The sequence below is a fragment of the Rhinopithecus bieti genome, unplaced genomic scaffold (assembly GCF_001698545.2).
Source record: "Rhinopithecus bieti isolate Rb0 unplaced genomic scaffold, ASM169854v2 scaffold_2439, whole genome shotgun sequence".
In the NCBI taxonomy this organism is placed as follows: Eukaryota; Metazoa; Chordata; class Mammalia; order Primates; family Cercopithecidae; genus Rhinopithecus; species Rhinopithecus bieti.
Genome location: NW_016804232.1, coordinates 1,313,032 through 1,332,756, shown reverse-complemented (window position 1 = coordinate 1,332,756; position 19,725 = coordinate 1,313,032). Strand labels below are relative to the sequence as shown.

The 19,725-nt window shown below is 38.7% G+C and overlaps 1 protein-coding gene and 1 pseudogene across 2 annotated transcripts in view; one reads left to right on the top strand and one right to left on the bottom strand.

The window, feature by feature from the left end:
• Nucleotides 1-7,490, bottom strand: part of YAE1 (YAE1 maturation factor of ABCE1) — a 53,107-nt gene extending 45,617 nt beyond the window's left edge. Inside the window, 2 exon segments of the mRNA XM_017867381.1 lie at nucleotides 2,959-3,080; nucleotides 7,211-7,490. Of these exon segments, the coding sequence (XP_017722870.1) occupies nucleotides 2,959-3,080; nucleotides 7,211-7,339 (251 nt within the window). The 5' untranslated portion in view covers nucleotides 7,340-7,490.
• LOC108526576 (thioredoxin-related transmembrane protein 1 pseudogene) lies at nucleotides 3,089-5,247 on the top strand (annotated as a pseudogene). Its single transcript, XR_001884558.1, has one exon. The product of XR_001884558.1 is annotated as a thioredoxin-related transmembrane protein 1 pseudogene (transcript).
• Nucleotides 7,491-19,725: the final 12,235 nt, after the last annotated feature.

The following is a 19,725-nucleotide window of genomic DNA, read 5'->3' as shown; positions in this document are numbered from 1 at the left end:
ATTCCTTACTACTTAGAAAAACTATTTTCCTTGAACTTTAGCATAAAATATATTTTCTATATTTTTCACAAAACTGAATGTCCTTACTTTTAATCAATACAAAACCAGAAGATTTTAGTATTTTGCTGTTAATCATTTAATCAACAGCATAAACACTGCTTCAGTTTCTCAGTCTCTTTTGATTTCAATATATATCTACATATATATCTATATATATATATATCTCTACATATATATATAGTAGGGATAGGTCCTTCTAAATATGTTTAATTCTTGTTCACTTTTGCTAATAAGTCTGAAAACAATTCATTTTGACCACAAGTTTGGAAATGTCAATGACAATGGAAATTTCTGACCATATCTTAAACTACATAAAAATTACCAGCAACAAAGAAAAAAGGCTTATATTACATTTAATAGTGTTAATTTTGAAGACAATAGTGTTAATTTCAATCTTCCATAAAGGATAACCCTACTGTTGAGGTGTTTGATGCAGAAACCAGTACAAATTTCGATTGTCAGGAAACCAAATGTTCTGAACATTATTTTCATTAGAAAAGGGAAGATAATTTTATAGTTGTTTGAGGTGTTGTAATACATCTACTGATAGGCCCAGCTGCTTAACTAAACCGGCTGTCTGTTCCAAAATCCATGTGGGGCTTGGGTTTTCTGAATGTGCATGCTCCTGTGTTCTACAACATTCTAAATATGAACAATCTATCCCATTATGGCTCTTGCTACAGTTTTTGTTAAACTCAGCATTATTTTCACAGAGTCTTTCATCTTTAGCTTCATCAGTCTTTTTCTCAGCTGGAACTACATGACAAATGTCCATGTCCTCAATGGAATCCAATAAATCTACAACATGGGATGGTGGAGTGATTGATTTCAGATGTTTGAGCACACACTCTTCACACTGGCCAACTGCATCCAGAAGATTGTTTATTTTATTGATCAAAGTTGAATTATTATTATGAAGGTGACACCAGGAGAGCAAAGCACTAAACAAAAATATAAACAAGGGTTAAATAGCAAAATAGGACTTAAAAATATAAGACTATTTATCAATTGGACTTAACCATAAAACTGTTTATAATTCATAACCCCTCTTTTTTTTTTTGAGGCGGAGTCTCCCTCTGTGGCCCAGGCTGGAGTAAGTGGCGCGATCTCGGCTCACTGCAAGCTCTGCCTCCCGGGTTCACGCCATTCTCCTGCCTCAGCCTCCCGAGTAGCTGGAACTACAGGCGCCCACCACCTCACCCGGCTAGTTTTTTGTATTTTTTAGTAGAGACGGGGTTTCACCGTGTTAGCCAGGATGGTCTCGATCTCCTGACCTTGTGAGCCACCCGTCTCGGCCTCCCAAAGTGCTGGGATTACAGGCTTGAGCCACCGCGCCCGGCCCATAACCCCTCTTTCACAACTCTATATACACTTTTCCTGATTTTATACTTTTCTCTTATGACTATGTAATATCTGTTGAAGATGAATACAACTCCAAGAAAGAAAAATTAGTTTCTTCTTTAAGGACATTAAACAGCTTCTAAACTAGCAATTCTCAATCATGGATGCACATTAGAAACACCTGAAGAGCTCTGCAATCTATCAGGGCCCAGATTATACTCCAGACCAATTAAATCAGAATCTCTGGGGGTACTTTTTTTTTAAAGTTTCAGAGTTTATTTCAAGGTGCAACCAAAGTTGAAAACCATTGTTCTAAGCATATAGTTGCTTGCCATCAAGAATGAAGGTTAGAGAAAAAAAGTTTTAAAGAGACTTCACTTCCCTGGACTTATGTCACAGAGTAGACATTGTTTGCTGAACTACTAACAATTTCTTTGAAAAAGGTACAAATTCTTCCAGTCCTAACAGACTTAATATCATAGTCATGTCATAAAATAATGATTATGAAAAGTATTTAAAAATAGAATCCACTGATAGAAAAGATTCAGCAGTAGCTTTCTAAGGTTATATAACATTAACTTGATGATGTGAATATTCACATTTGACTATTTTCCTACTGTAGCAGACTAAATTCTGGTTCCTAATAGTTAGGATTTTCTAAAACCCAACACAATAAATTTTTCGGTTTTGTTTGTTAACTTTTATCATCTACTCTTCTTTAAAATGAGTGCTCTTTGAAGCATTTTTTTCTTTTCTCTACCAAGGCAGTTTAAAGGGTATAAAACAAGGTTGCCATCTCTGGTTTCGCCCTGGGCCTTACTGGAAGAACTGTCTTGTGCCACAGGCCACAGATAAAATACACTAACACTAATGATAGCTAATGACTCAAAAAAAAAAAAAAAAAAAAAAGACAAAGAAAATAATCATGAAAAAAATCTCATAAAGCTCATCATGTTTTAAGAAAGTTTATGAATTTGTGTTGGGCCATATTCAAAGCTGTCCTGGGCCACATGTGATATGCCGGCCACTGGTTGGACAAGCTTGGTATAAAGCATCAAAGAGGACAACGCTGCTAGGCTCCTGGCTCTGTGTATCATTTGACCACTTGGCTCTGATATATGCCATTATTGTAATGGCATCCTGACAAGTATTCAATGTTCAGGACTAAAGTAAATGAAATCAATTTTCTCTTAATTACCAACTATTTTCATCATGTACTTCTAGTCTAGAGGTCTGTCATATTGTGTGGAAGTATTAAAAGTTTTATTCAAAATCTGAAGACCTTTTAATGAGATAGATAATTGTTCAGGTAGCAGAAGTATACATCTTCTTACCATTTCTTTGCACACGAAAAGACAATATGTGGTTCACATATTAAAGTGGATGAGCTGATAACGATTTTGACTTTTTGAAGGCAATATAATTCTATGTTCTGTGACACACTTTAGCGTATTTAGCACAAGGAAAAACACTTCAGTTTAAACACTTTATTTTACAGAAACATCCTCCGGTAGTATTGAGGTTAAAATGATTCAGCATTTAGACTTTAAAAATTACCTTAATGTTCCTCGGAGTCGTCCATAATTTAAAATGACTTCTGCGCCTTCCTTATAACCTTGATTGAAGCCCTGTTGTAGAGCAACTGCTTTTCCAGCATCTATTCCATCTCTATAACCTTCCTAAAAATAAGTAATGGAGAACTGCAGCTGTAACTAACACCGAGTATACCACATGTAGGCTTTTCTAGAAAAGTACAGAACCAATTTAGAAAGCTGATGAATTAGGGCTTTACTGTGTTATTGACCATAATATGGCATAACAATATAACTAAAGCAGACTATGCTTCTCATAAGTTTATTACTGGTTTATCATTACTTATCCACTTTTGAGGTCTAGAGTTACTGGGCAATTTTCAAAACACTGATAATCACAGTTTTTAAAAAACTTAGTATTGGGCCGCCACGTTTGCTGTGAAGTGGGCAAGTGGCAGACATGGCACCTTCCAGGAGTCTTGTAGTTCCCCTGGCAGTCCTGGTACTGTTGCTTTGGGGTGCTCCCTTGGACCCACAGGCAGCAGAGCAACATACGCATCATCACGGACGAGAACTGGACGGAGCTGCTGGAAGGAGGCTGGATGACAGAATTTTATGCCCCGTGGTGCCCTGCTTGTCAAAACCTTCAACCGTAATGCGAAAGTTTTGCTGAATGGGGAGAATATCTGAGGTTAATGTTGTGAAAGTGGATGTCACAGAGCAGCCAGGACTGACTGAATAGTTTACAATAACTGCTCTTCCTACTATTTATCATTGTAAAGATAGTGAATTTGGGCACTTTCAGAGTCCAAGGACTAAGAAGGACTTCAAAAACTTTATAAGTGATAAACAGTGGAAGAGTATTGAATCCATTTCATCATGGTTTGGTCCAGGTTCTGTTCAGATGAGTAGTATGTCAGCACTCTTTCAGCTATCTATGAGGATGAGGACTTGCCATAACTACTTTAGTGAAGACCTTGATTGCCAGTGTGGGGATCATATACTGTTTTTAGCAACTTTAGCAACTCTGCATTCTGGACTGTTATTAGAACTCTGTATGATATTTGTGGCAGATTGCCTTTGTCCTTCAAAAAGGCACAGACCACAGCTATACCCTTCAAAAAAATTATTATCAGAATCTGCTCAACCTTTGAAAAAACTGGAGGAAGAACAAGAGGCGGATGAAGAAGATGTTTCAGAAGAAGCCAAAAGTAAAGAAGGAACAAAGACTTTCACAGAATGCCATAAGACAATGCTCTCTGAGTCCATCACTGGCCACAGATAAATCCTAGTTAAATTGTATAGTTATCTTAATATCATGATTTTGATAAAAACAGAAGACTGATTATTCCTTTTGGTTTGAAGTGAACTGTGACTTGCTTGTATATTACAGGGTTCAGTCTAGATTGTCATTAAATTGAAGACTCTACATTCAGAACATAAAAGCACTAGGTATGTAAGTTTGAAATATGATTTAAGCACAGTATGGGGTTTAAATAGTTCTCTAATTTTTGAAAAATCATGCCAAACAATAAGATTTATGTATATTTGTTTAATAATAACCTGTTTCAAGTCTGAGTTTTGAAAATTTACATTTCCCAAGTATTGCATTATTGGGGTATTTAAGATTTTAGATAAAAATATTTCTCATTTGATATAATTTTTCTCAGTTTCATGTATGTGAAAAAAGGAAGATATTTCCCATAAACGGGAACTTTGCCCACTGTCTCAAGAAATATATATTTCAGTGACAATTCAGTGGTCTTTTTAAAGATAGATTCCAAAATTTCCTCATATTTTTAGGTTATGCAACTAATAAAAACTATCTTACATTAATTAGTTACAGTTTTCTACACATGGTGATATAGGATAAGCTAATGATTTAAGTTTTTAAGTCCATGGTATTCTCTTGATTCCAATAAATGATTTTCTCTTGTATTTTTCTTATTTACTATGGGTTACATTTTTTATTTTTCAAATTGGATAATTTCCTGGAAGTGTTTTTTATGTTTTAGTAAACAGTATTTTTTGTTGTTGTTTCAAACTGAAGTTTAATGAGAGATCCATCAAATTGAACTGTCTGTTGAAAATTTAAAATTTTGGCCATTCATTTCAGATTTTAAATCATTCTTGCTGAACTTCTACTTGAAATTTTTTTTTTAAAAATTTTTCTTTTTGGATGTGAAGGTGAACATTCCTGATTTTCGTCTGATGTGGAAAAGCCCTGGTAGTTCACATTTTGAAAATTCACAGAAGCTTAATATAAAACAAAGTTTGCATTCTACTCAGGAAAAAACATCTTCTTGTATATGTTTTAAATGTATCTTTGGCCTCATACNAAAATTTTCTTTTGGATGTGAAGGTGAACATTCCTGATTTTCGTCTGATGTGGAAAAGCCCTGGTAGTTCACATTTTGAAAATTCACAGAAGCTTAATATAAAACAAAGTTTGCATTCTACTCAGGAAAAAACATCTTCTTGTATATGTTTTAAATGTATCTTTGGCCTCATACAGAAAGTTCTTACTTAATTTTACAGTCTGTAATGCTTGATGTTTTAAAATCATAACTCTCTCTCTATATATATATTTACTATTATTATTTTCTGAGATGGAGTCTTGCTCTGTCACCCAGGCTGGAGTGCAGTGGCATGATCTCAGCTCACTGCAACCTCCGCCTCCCGGGTTCAAGTGATTCTTCTGCCTCAGCCTCCCAAGTAGGTGAGACTACAGATGCATGCCACCACGGCCAGCTAATTTTTGTATTTTTAGTAGGGACGGGGTTTCACCATACATTTTTATATTTTTTAAGAGACAAACTTCGTATTTTCCTGTTCTTTCCTGACTGCTAATATTGTGTGGTATCTCACAGGTAGAAATCAACAGGATAGGACATTTAGTGTATTTTTACTCCTTAAAGAGCTAGAATACATAGTTTTGACCTTACAAGAAGGAGGAAAACCATAAATACAATGAATCAACTGATCATTATGTAGTAGACAATTTCTGTAATGTCTCTTTCTTTCTAGGCTCTGTTGGTAGGTGAATCAATTAGATTTATAGTAGAATAATGTACAAGTTTTCTTTAAAGGCCTCTCCTTTAGAATATAAAATATTATATCATTGAAGAATTTGGATGTGTAACTTGTGATGCCTTAGAAAAATATCCTAAGCACAAAATAAACTTTTCTAACCACTTCAAAAGATCAAAAAACAAAAAACAAAACCCAGTGTCAGCAATGTATTCACAAAAAGGATACATGGAAAATTACAAGTCTGGGCTCTTGCCAACTGATTGGAATGGTGTGGGTGGGTGAGGAGACAGAGCAAAGCAGAGAGGAAATTGTTTTAAAAAGGATGACGAGAAGTCTGGTTTCAGAAATTTTGCATAATACCTAAATTCAACTAACCTGCAAAGGCTATGTGGGTAGTGATTTCGTTCTGCATCTCTCACGGTGCCACAGCATTCAAAAGATGCTCAATACTTACTAGCATAGCCCCAGTCTCACATAAAGCATTTTTGTAATTGACAACATGGTTTTTGGGCTAAGCAAATACCACTTTACTGAAATATTAAACAAGGTAGATTTCCAACTGCAGTTTTAGCGGCAATTTAATGGTTGGCAAATATATAAAGTTGACGTGGACCTCATACTTGGTCCTCACCCAGAACTAGGTTCTGAAGGCTGCACACAGAAATTAAGCTCAGTTTCAATGAACAGTGAGACAAATTAGAGATGAAAAACTTACATCTAACAAATAAAAAAGAAACCAACTTTAATATTCCCTTACCTAGACACCAGTATTCCACATTAGTTTTCCCTTATTGCCCTCTGACAGCATGCTTAGTTCATCTTTTCAATGTGTCTTGATAAACACCACTCCTTAACTTTAGGCTCCCCACCCATTCAAGCAACCCATATAAACTGCGTACACGTCCTTTGATAGCCATAATTGGTATAGTTAGTGTATGTTTCTCCCCAGTTCCTTTCCCTGTGATCCTCAACAAATTGCAAACTGTTCAAAGTCTAGACATAGTTAATTTTGGTCGGTCCTCAGCTTCTAACGCACCCCCTAGGCTCTCAAAGAACGCGTCTTGTTGTTTTACACGCTTTCAAGTAACCATTGAGAAATTCTAGCAAGACGCGGGTCGGACCGGGTTCCTAGGGATAAAGAGGGCAGCGCCGGGCCAGGTTGGGGCCACTCTGGACCCAGCTTCTTCACAACTCCGCGCCTCTTCCCACAACCCAGCACCCCGCGCCGTCCACACCACGTTTACTTTGACTCGTCTCTGCATGTGGCTCTGCCATTCCCGCTGCGCCAGGAGCGATTCGTCTGCCTCCTCGTCAAACACGTCCCCTTTGTCTCCAGGGCCCCGGACCAAGGAGGCTGCTTGAACCCACGACATCACCCAGGCAATTACAGGGTCGCAGGCCAACGGAAGCGCCAACAACTCCTTCCGGTCCGAAGGCTGGGCGAAGACGGCGAGTGGAGGCTCGGGAGGGGCTGCGCGTGCGCATGGGCGTGCTGTGCACGGTGTCCGCCGACAGAGCGTCTCGCTTGCGGTGATTTTGGGCTCCCTCGGTTGGCGAAGTGTTGATGTGCGCCTGTGAGTTGTGAGCGAGGCAGATTTCCTCGCGTGGCCGGCGCGACCTTCGCCTTTGCAGAAGGCAGCCGGTACCCTCAGTGAAACACCTTCCGTTTCCACCGTAGTCCTATCATGGTCTAGGTTTTACACTCGCGCGCGTTGGTAAACAAAGGTAGTAAAGTTGATGGGCAATTACCGCCCAAAGACTTGGTCTCTTTTGGAATCGCCTCTGCGTTTAAAGGATTTGACAAATTGACATTTTAAACTGTTAGGATTGTGGAGTAAAGGATAATAGAATCGAAAAGTGAGGTACTGCAGCCAATATGAGATTAGTAAGAAATATAGAGTACATTTGTAAAGCCAATATATTTATTCATTGATCCACAGTATCCTTCTGCCTCCCATTCCTGTTCATATGCCCTAAACTGTTGGTTTGGTAAGGGTGGGGACTTGTGTCAACACCAGGACAGTTCTGACACATAGTAGATGCTGAACTCGATCTTGGTGAATGAATGAACACCTGTAGTATTTCTGTTTTGCACTTTGCCTAGGTAAAATGAGTCATGTGATAATTATTTATCTAACAATTTATTGAACACCTACCTTGTGTCAGGCACCATTCTAGGCTTTGGGATACATCAGTGAACAGACGGAAGTTCCCAACCCTTGTGGACTTTATAGTCATGTAAAATTGACAGGATAAACAATAAGCTATATATAAGTAACATAAGTTTTGTTAGAAGATCATAAATCTATGAAAAAAATTTTTAAATAAGCACAGTAAGAACCATGAGTGTGTGGAAGTGGGTGGTTGGTTCATGTTACAATTTTAAATCTCCAGAGAGAATTTGGCATCCCACAAATAAAAAATATGTAAACTATAAATATGTATATTTTATTACTGTAAATGTATTAAGACATATGTATATATCTTTATTAGGAACAAAATGGTAGTAAGCAATAAAGATAACAATGAATAAAATAGAAAACCTCAAAACTTGAATAAGTAAGTCCAATTCTTTTTTGTATTATTTGAAAACACCAATAAGATAGATAATTCTGTCATGATCCTGATTTTTAAAGAGAACAAAATTATACAAGAATGAGAAATGAGATAACCACTGATGCAGAAGGAGATTAAAATATTAATTACCAACTAAAACTCAAAAGCAACACATTTGAAAACCTGGGAGATATGAATGACTTTCTAGTAAAATTGACCCAAGAAGTAGAAAACATGAAGAAGCTAATTACCATAGAAAATTGGACATTAAATATCTACTATTAAAAATGTCACGGAGACTTGGGAGTTTCACATTAAGTCCTTTGCAATCTTTAAGGAATGATGGATTCTTAAACTATTTTTACCATTTTAGGGGAGAGAAAAGAGGAAACTCCTTGAATCATTTCATGAAGCCAGCCTTACTGTAACTTCATAAAGATAGTATCAGAAAAACCCCAAAATTCAAGTTAGCTTGTGAATATGTATCCAGAAAAGAATCTAGTAGGTTGGTGCAAAAGTAATTGGGGTTTACTTTTGCACCAACCTAGTAGTACTTTATCAAAAGAATAATTCAAGAGGTTTTGTACCAGGAAAGCAAACTTCTGCAATATTAGGACATCAATAATATTTCATTGCATTTACTATTTTTTGTTTTTAAACAGGGTCCTGCTCTGTCACCCAGGCTGGAGTGCAGTGGTAAGATCACAACTCACTGCATCCTGGATCTCCTGGGCTTGAGCTATCCTCCTACCTCAACCTCTTGGGTAGCTAGGACTACAGGCATGTACCACCGCACGTGGCTAAGTTTTTGATTTTTTTGTAGTGACAGGCATCTCACTATGTTGCCTAGGCTGGTCTCCAACTCCTGAGCTCAAGCTATCCTCCCATCTCAGCCTCCTAAAGTGCTGGGATTACAGGCATGAGCCACTGTGCCTAGCCTGCATCAACATTAATATAAAGGGGAAAAACATGTTTTATTAATAAATGCTAAAAGTCATTTGAAAAAATTTAAAATCATTTCTAACAAAATAAAGTATAAATAGAAACTACAAATTGATAAAGATTTTACAAAAATTCCTATGAGTAGTATTTTAAACACTTAGATATTCAGATGTTTCCTTTAAAGTATAGAAAGGAGAGGGCATCTGGTAATCACTATTATTACTATACTTTTAGAGACTAGCACAATAGCACATGCAATAAGAGAAGTAAACAAAATAACCTGTATAAATGTTGGATAATAAAAGATGAAGATACTCGTTTTTAAAAAATGAGACAGGATCTTGTTCTGCCACTCAAGCTGGAATGCAGTGGTGCAATCATAGCTCACTGCAACCTCAAACACCTGGGTTCAAGCAATCCTTCTCCCTCAGTTTCTCAAGTAGTTGGGACTACAGGCACACACCACAATGCTGAGCTAATTTAAAAACTATTTTTAGTAGAGATGGGGGTCTCGCTTTGTTGCCCAGGCTGGTTTCGAACTCCTGGCCTTAAGTGATCCTTCTGCCTCAGCCTTTCGAAGTGCTGTGATTATAGGCGTGAACCACCATGCCCAGCCTAAGATATTCCTTTTGGTCATTATATGATTATATGCCTAGAAACCCCAAAAAACTTCGCTTAAAAGTAACAGAATAAAAGAATTTGATAAAGTCTCTGAATATAAGAAAAACAAACATGCCAATAACCTCTTCAAGTAATAATCATCTAGAAATGTAAATGAGATAAATATTCCACTTGTAATACCAACAAATATTATTAAATATAGTAATGACATATTTGTTTAGTTTTTAGTGTTTATTTAGTACTATATTTATAAATGTCAGGAACACATTTTTAAAATCATGTAGCAACATGCATAAATTTTGAGTGTAAACGCCACCTATGAAGATATAGAAAATTTCTATCACCCCAGAGAATTTCCTTGTGCTCCTTTGTGGTCAGTCCCTCATCCCTGGCAACACTTGGTCCAATTTTTATCACTAGATTAGTTTTGCCAGTTTAGAATTTCATAGAAATGGAATTGCATATGTCCTTTAATATATTTGGCTTCTTTGACTCAACATGTTTTTGAGACTCATTTATTTAGTTGCATGTACCAGTAGATTGATCTATTTTATTGCTAAGTACATTTTCATTATAGGGATATACCATAATCTGTCCATCTAGTCATTTTTGGATATTTGGATTGTTTCCAGTTTTTGGCTATTATGAATAAAGTTGCTGTGGACATTTTTGTACATGCCATTTGTGTACACATTTTCATTTCTCTTGGGTAAATATCTAGAAGTGGAACTGCTGGTCATATAGTAAGTATACATTTAACATTATAAGTGATATGGGCCGGGCATGGTGGCTTACACCTGTAATCCCAGCACTTTGGGAGGCTGAGGTGGGCAGATCATGAGATCAGGAGTTTGAGACCAGCCTGACCAACATGGTGAAACCCTGTCTCTACTAACAAATACAAAAATTAGCTGGGCATGGTGGCACGCGCCTGTAATCCCAACTACTCAGGAGGCTGAGGCAGGAGAATCGCTTGAACCCGGGAGGCAGAGGTTGTAGTGAGCTGAGATTGCACCACTGCACTCCAGCCTGGGAGACAGAGTGAGACTCTGTCTCAAGGGAAAAAAAAAAAGTGGTATGGTTTGGCTGTGTCCCCACCGAAATCTCGTCTTGAATTGTAGTTCATAATCCCCACGTGTCATGGGAGGGACCTGGTGGCAGGTAATTGAACCATAGGGGCAGTTACCCTCATGCTGCTGTTCTTGTAATAGTGAGTGAGTTCCCATGAGATCTGATGGTTTTATAAGGGGCTTTCCCCCCACTTGCTTGGCACTTCTCCTTCCTGCCATCATGTGAAGAGGGATGTGTTTGCTTCCCCTTCCACCATGATTTTAAGTTTCCTGAGGCCTCCCCAGCCCTGTGGAACTGTGAGTCAATTAAACTTTTCTTCCTTTATAAATTAGCCAGTCTGGAGCGGTCCTCTGTAGCAGCGTGAGAATGGACTAATACAATAAGAAACTGTTAAGCTGTGTTTCCAAAGTGATTATACCCCTTTACACTTCCACCATCAATGTACGAGTGTCAGTTGATCCACGTCCTCTACCTCACTTGGAATTGACAGTATTTTTAACATTAACTATTCTAATGGGTGTGTAGTAGTATTTATTACTGTGGCTTTAATTTGCATTTTCCAGATGACTTATGATATTGAACACATTTTCATGTGCTTATTTGTTATTTGTATATGTTTTTCTTTTGGAGATGGAGTCTTGCTCTGTTTCCCAGTCTGGAGTGCAGTGGAGTAATCTCGGCTCACTGCAACCCCTGCTTTTCAGGTTCAAGCGATTCTCCTGCCTCAGCCTCCGGAGTAACTGGGATTACAGGCACCTGCTACCACGCCCGGCTAATTTTTGTATTTTTAGTAGAGACGAAGTTTCACCCTATTGGCCAGGCTTGTCTCGAACTCCTGACTTCAGGTGATCCATCCGCCTCGGCCTCTTAAAGTGCTGGGATTACAGTTGTGAGCTACGGCGCCTGGCCACTTTGTATATTTTTTAAATGAAATATTTGTCTATAAAAAATTAGGTTGTTTTCTTATTGTGTTTAAAGGTTCTTTGTATATTCTGGCCATAAGTCTTTTGTTGGATACATGTTTTATGACTATATTCTTTGCATTTATTATATCCAGCAGGAGACAGATATGGAGATAGAGTCAGGATTGCATGAGGTCTATAGGTGGGTGGGGAGTATAATGTCTGTGACAGATAAAAAGAGGAGGAAACATCATTAGGCAGGGAAAGCCTCCAGAAAGTGATGTTGCTCTGATTCCTGTAATAGGGAAGGGAGGAAGAAGCAGGATAGGACAAAGAGAGTCTCAGATTGCTGTTTAGATCCAACAAAGCCTTGTTCAACATAAAAAGGAACTCTGGAGCAAAGAACAAAAGGATCCCTGCATTAGGCACACACAGCCAGACTGTGATATTCCTGCTCAATCATTGGCTGGGGGATGCCCTGGAAGACTGTGGCCTTAGCTAGAAATCGGAGGCAGATCCTATAGGTGCTTACAGCTGGAGGCTGACAGCTAACCAAGCCTTCAAGGACCAGATGATCTTTCAAGGTCTTTTCAAGTGTGTGATTCTATTGTTTCCAAAACAGCATTTCCTCTCCTTTTTAAAAAAGTGAACTGTAAATAACAATGACATCCCCTGTGTAAATTTTGATGTCACAATGTGAACTCACTCCAGGGTATTTAGTCAACTTATCTTACACCTCAGTATCTCTTATATAAATACTCTGATGAGGTCAACCTTTAGGATTCACTGTATTTTCTTCCCATTCTTCTGCTTATCGTTCATCCTTGTCTTTTCCTTCAAAGACTTCAACAATTCTTTTTTATGTCCTTCTATTTCCAATCTCCTGCTAAGTTTTATTCTTTATCTCAGTCTTCAAAACTTTATTTGTGACTTTTGCAAACTGCTCTTTTGTAGTTGATATAATAAACTCTAAGAGGGCGCAGACCTTTTCTATACTTCTCTTCAAAGTTTCTAGCACACTGGGGCTTTAATCATTCCGTCTTTGGCAACCAGCCAGCAGCACTGATTTCCATATGCCAAGTGAAGTAGTTTTCCCACTTTACCTTGTCCCTTCTAAACTTTCATATGTTCTACTATCCTTAGTGGCATTGAGCAACTAACTCCTTGGTTACTGTCTTTTAATTACTTATATCAGGTTTGCAAGACTAGGTAATATGTATTAGAAAAATAAAATTCTTGCTGGTGGTGAAAATAGATGGGAGATTATTCAAAATACAGCTTCTAAAGAGAGGACCTTGGAATAAGAATAGTAGGTCGAGGCCGGGCGCGGTGGCTCAAGCCTGTAATCCCAGCACTTTGGGAGGCCGAGACGGGCGGATCACGAGGTCAGGAGATCGAGACCATCCTGGCTAACACGGTGAAACCCCGTCTCTACTAAAAAATACAAAAAACTAGCCGGGCGAAGTGGTGGGCGCCTGTAGTCCCAGCTACTCGGGAGGCTGAGGCAGGAAAATGGCGTAAACCCAGGAGGCGGAGCTTGCAGTGAGCTGAGATCCGGCCACTGTACTCCAGCCTGGGCGACAGAGCGAGACTCCGTCTCAAAAAAAAAAAAAGAATAGTAGGTCGATTCTGAGCAGACTTGCCTCCTTTCTTTTAAAGTCTGTAGATGACCCCAGTTCCAATACAGAATGTTTGTTGAATATTACAAAGTATGAAATAGAAATGTCAGACAAGGGGTCTTTTTTTTTTTTCTTTCTCAATTTTTTCTTTTTTTTCTTTTTTTTAATTATACTTTAAGTTCAGGGTTACATGTGCATAACGTGCAGGTTTTGTTACATATGTATACTTGTGCCATGTTGGTGTGCCTGCACCCATCAACTCATCAGTACCCATCATGTCATTCATTTGTGTCAGGTAAATATACTCCCAATGCAATCCCCTCCCCTCCCTCCCCATGATAGGCCCCGGTGGTGCGATGTTCCCCTTCCCGAGCCAAGTTGATCTCATTGTCAGTTCCCACCTATAAGCTGAGAACATGCCGGTGGTTTCGTTTTTCTGTTCTTGCGATAGTTTGCTGAGAAATGATGGTTTCCAGCTGCAATCCATGTCCTACAAAAGGACGCAACTCATCTTTTTAATGGCTTGCATAGTATTCCATTGGTGTATATGTGCCACATTTTCTTAATCCAGTCAGACAGGGGTTCTTTCTTCCTCTTTTCTTCTTTGAGACAGGTCTCACTCTGCTGCCCAGACTGGAGTACAGTGGCACAATCACAGCTCACTGCGGCCTTGACCTCCTGGGCTCAGGCGATCCTCCCATCTTTGCCTCCTAAATAACTAGGACTACAAGTGTGCACCACCACATCTGGCTAACTAATTTTTTTTTTCCATAAAGACAAGGGTCTCACTATGTTGGCCAGGCTGGTCTTGAACTCCTGGGTTCAAGTGATCCTCTCACTTTGGCCTCCCAGTGTGTTGGGATTACAGGTGTGAGCCACTGCACCCAGCCAATTTAAGAATTTGAAATTGTTTTAATTCTTTTTAAATTTTCCTTGACATTGTTAAGTTCGATTTAGCTGAAGAATGTTTCATACTCTTGCCAAAGATCAAAGTATTTTTTTAGTGGAGTTTTACTTGCATAATTCAACAGTTATTTGTTGAACTTTAGCTATTGCACTAGAAGTTGGGGGAGCACATGTATGTTGCCTATTTCTTCTACAAGATCCCCTTACAAGGTCAGTAAGTCTTGTACCCACCCAAGAGCATTTGCAGCAGCTAGTGCTTCTGCCAAGAATGCTTTGTTCCAGATCTTAGCATGATTGACTCCTTTTCTTTTTTGTCTCGCTTTGTTACCTGGACAGAGTACAGTGGTATGATCACAACTCACTGCAGCCTCAGATGCTTGGACTCAAGTGATCCTACTGCCTCAGTCTCCTAAGTAGCTGGGATTACAAGTCTGAGCCACAGTGCCCAGCGATTGGCTCCTTTTAATCATGTGGATCTTAATACATTTAGTACAAATGCTATCTCCTTGAAGAGGGCTTCCCTGTCTACTCAGCCTAAAGGAGCATCTCCATTCATAGGTACCTTTATTTTTTACGTCTATAATGATACTTAGAGAACTATTTAAAAGGATTTTGCTGGCCGGGCATGGTGGCTCATGCCTGTAATCCCAACACTTTGGGAGGCCGAGGCAGGCGGATAGCTTGAGGTCAGGAGGACAAGACCAGATCTGCCAACATGGTAAAATGTCATCTCAACACACGCACACACACACACACCACACACACACACACACACACCACACACACATTAGCTAGGCATGGTGGCGGGTGCCTGTAATCCCAGCATTTTGGGAAGCTGAGGCGGGAGAGAATTGCTTGAACCTGGGAGGCAGAGGTTGCAGTGAGCCGAGATGGTGCCACAGCACTCCAGCTTGGGCAACAGAGCGAGACTCTGTCTCAAAAAACAAACAAACAAACAAAAAGATCTTGCTAATCTATTTGTGTATGTTTTTAAAAATTGCTTTTGTGCTTCCCTGACTGTCTTGCTTACTTCTGTAACCCTAGTTCCCAGCATAGTCCCTGCCACATAGTGAACACCCAATAAATATTTTTTTGGTGATTTTTTTCCCTTTATTTTATTGATATTTATTATTATTATTTTTTGAGACAAGGTCTTGCTCTGTTGCCCAGGCCAGAGTGCAGTGGCATGATCATAGCTCACTGTAGCCTCTACCTCCTAGGCGCAAGCAATCCTCCTGCCTCAGCCTCCCAAGTAGGTGGGACTACAGGTGCATGTTACAATGTCCAGCTAATTAAACAACTTTTGTTGTTGTTGTTGAAATGAGATAATGAGATCTCAGTATGTTGCCCAGGCAGGTATCAAACTCCTGGACTCAAGCAATCCTCCTGCCTCAGCCTCCCAAACTGCTGGGATTACGGGTATGAACCACTGGGCCCCGCCCCTTTTATTTTTAGTTGACATGTAATAATTGTACACATTTATGGGATATCGAGTGGTATTTCCATGTGTGTATAGGTTAATTAGTATATCCATCACCCCAAGCATTTATCATTTGTGTTGTGAACATTCAAAAGCTTCTCTTCTACCTTTTTGAAAATGTACAATAAATTATGGCTAAACGTATTACTCTACAGTGCTGTAGAACACCAGAATTCACTCTTCTTATCTAGCTATAATTTTATCTCTTAACCAATCTCACCCTGTCTTCTCCTCCTGCCTACTCTTCTCAGTCTCTAATAGCCATAATCCTACACTCTACTTCTAAAAGCTCAAATTTTTGTTCTTAGCTGTCACATGAGTGAAAATATGTGGTTATTATCTTTTGGTGCTTGACTTATTTTGCTTAACATAATGTCCTCCAAGCTCACTCATGTTACTGCAAATGAAAGATTTCATTCTTTCTAAATGGCTGAATAGTATTTCATTGTGTATACAACATTTTCTTTATCTATTTATCTGTTGATGGGACATTTAGGTTGATTCCATTATCTTTGCTATTGTGAATAGTGGTGTGATAAACATGGGAATGCAAGCATCCCTTTGATATACTGACTTCTTTTCCTTTGGATAAATATCCAGTAGTGGGACTGGTGGATCGTATGGTAGATCTATTTTTAGTTTTCTTGAGAAACCTCTATTTTGTTTTCCATAATGACTGTACTAATTTACATTCCCACCAACAATATGTAAGAGTTCCCTTTCCTCTAAATTCTCACCGGCATTTGTTATTTTGCATCTTTTTGGTAACAGCCATTCTGACTGGGGTGAAGTGACATCTCATTGTGGCTTTGATTTGCATTTACCTGATGATTAGTGATGTTGAACATTTAAAAATATATTTGTTGGCTCAATAAATATTTAGTGCATAACAGATTCTTCATGCTGGATCTTCTCTTCATTACTTAGGAACCTCAAGGAAAACCCACCTCTGTTGGAGGAGGAGGATTTTTGTGACTATTCCTTTGCCTGCCTTTCTGCGGAGACTGAGCCATTCCCCACTCCCCCATATGGGTTCCTGCTTCTGTGGTTGCGTCTGCTTACTAACATTCTCCCATAACTCTATTTCACTTACCTAGTAATCTACTCACTTATGGCCTCTTAGTAGTCAGGGACAGTATTATTTTCATCTCATATTTATTTGGAAACATTATTATCTGGTAAGGAATGCTCTAAACAGAGCCCAGTGGTTAGAAACAAGGGCTCTGGGACAAATTTATAGATTTGAACATTTATTTTGCCACTTACTGACTGTGTAGTCTTGGGTGTGTTACTTGATCTGTCTGTGCCTCAGTTTCCTCATTGAATAATACTAATACCACCTTCATATAGATGTCAGATGATTAAGTGAATAACCACACAAAAGCAGTGCTCAATAAATGTTAGCAATTATGTTTGTTTCTTTTATCTGACCTGAGATCAGATGCTTCAAGATTTTCAGAGCCCTCTCAGAGATTTTTGACTCCTGAATAACTCAACCGCTTTCCCTTCCACCCACTGCATTTGCCAGCCCTTTGGTTCCCCTACATCTCCATTTCTGCCAACCCCAATAATTTCTTAATTGTCTCAGTTACCTCTATTTGAATTAGAACCTAAACATGCCACACATGTGGAGCTGACATATCTTTTTAGTTTCTTTTATTCTGTTGTCTTTCCTCCTCACTTCCTTCTCCCCACTTACACTTGTCTCCTTGCTGACTTTGAACATATTGAGCACACTCTTGCCCTAGGGTCTTTGTACTTCTCTCTTTGTGGAACAAATTTTCCCTCCTCCCATGGCTTACACCCTCACATCCTTCAGGTCTCTGTTCAAATGTTGCCTTATCGGAGAGACCTTTATCTATTTTAATATAAAGTAGAACCCCTAATCACTCTCCCTCTTCAATTCTGCCTTATTTTTTTATCATTGCACTAATGACATATTATCTATTTGCTTACTTATTGTCTGTCTTCATCATTAGAATATAAAATCTATGAGAGTAGAGATGCTATGTGTTTCGTTTATTGCTATATCCCCAATGTCTGGAACGATGCATGGGACATAGGCACTCAAATAAATATTTGTTGAATGAATTAATGGGTGGGTGGATTAGATGACTTGGTTTTCACTCTACTTAACTCTTTTAAAAAGTTGTTCTGACTATGCTTGCGATTAGTGAATCCTTTTTGCTAACAGCAATTATATTAGGAAACATAGTCTACATATATGAAATATAGTTGAGTGACATACAATTACTCATATGTGGATCTTAGTACATATTAGTTGACCAATTGGCTTACTTATTAACAGAATATTTAATTCTGGCTTGAAAAGCCAGGGCATGATTATCTAGACCAACTTTATCCAGACTGAGAGTTAGCATACAATATTTGAGTAAGCTTAGGTTTTAGTAAGCCCTACATTTTCAAATCTTATTTTTACCATTTCTTAGCTTTGTGTGGCTGGGCAAGTGGTCCAGCCTCTTTGAATGCGCTCATCTCTAATGTGGGAATAATTGTTCTTTTCTTGTAGAGTTAATACTAGGATTTAGTGAAATCACATAGCAAGTGCCTACTCAGTTTCTGGGGCTTTTCTCAATAAATGCTGCTTTCATTCCCTTTCCACTATCTTCTGAAGCCTGTGGTTAAATTATTTTTTCTATTCTAGGGACAGTCATTTTCTACAAAAGAGCATCTTTTATATGAAAGATGAGTGCAGACAATTCCATTTCATTAAAGAGCTGATGATTTAATAATTTACTTAGAAGCAAGCTATGGCTTCCATTATGAAACTCATCTGGCATATGTGCAAAGGACCACTATTATTTTTCTACTGACAAGAAAGCTGATGGAATATAAATACTTTACAAATGTGCACAGAACAGGTTATCCTGGTGCAATGTCTTTACCTGGAGAAATATCATATGACGCTTTGCAGTAGATGTGGCTCAACATAAAATTTGTCATTTCCTGAGCACTTGAAATATTGCTCTGTTTCTTATACCCTGTACTGCACGTGCTTATTTGATAATGTCGGTCTGCCTCCTTATTTCAGTTGCTGAAGTGACATAGCCCTGTTTTATAATTCGCCAAATGATTGAAGGTGCCAGACAGCTTGCTATTACCCCAGTAACTTCACTGATTCTTAGTTCTTAAAGAAAAGGGAGGACAGTGAGCATTTAGCTTGAGGGTGATGTATTCTGTGGGAATGTATATTCTCAGCAAGTTGCTTGTGATTTTTTTTACCTTCTGTACAGCCAGGGGAGCAAAGGGACATATTTCAAATTCCCATTGGCAAAGAAGAGCCCCTGGTTCTTATAAGGATTTGTAAAATTCCGTACCTTTGAATCTTGTCAGCGATCTCTGGATATCCTCCAGCCTTTCTTTCATAAAGCTTTCAACATACAGAGCTGAGTGGGCCGGGCAGGGAAAGTGTATGTGAGTGTGTGATTGCCTGCGCCTGTGTCTGTGCTTCGTGCCTATCTGGAGCTGCCTTGATTGAAATGCCAATGTTCTGCCACGTTCTGGTCTGAATTTACTGTGGCAATAAAATGGAAGCGTCCGCCTGCATAGCAAAGTGAAGTGTAACAGTGGAGCCTCACCATTTATTTAGTTGAGTCAGCTTAATGGAGATCAGTGCTCAGTTCTTCCTTTTGGTTCCTTTT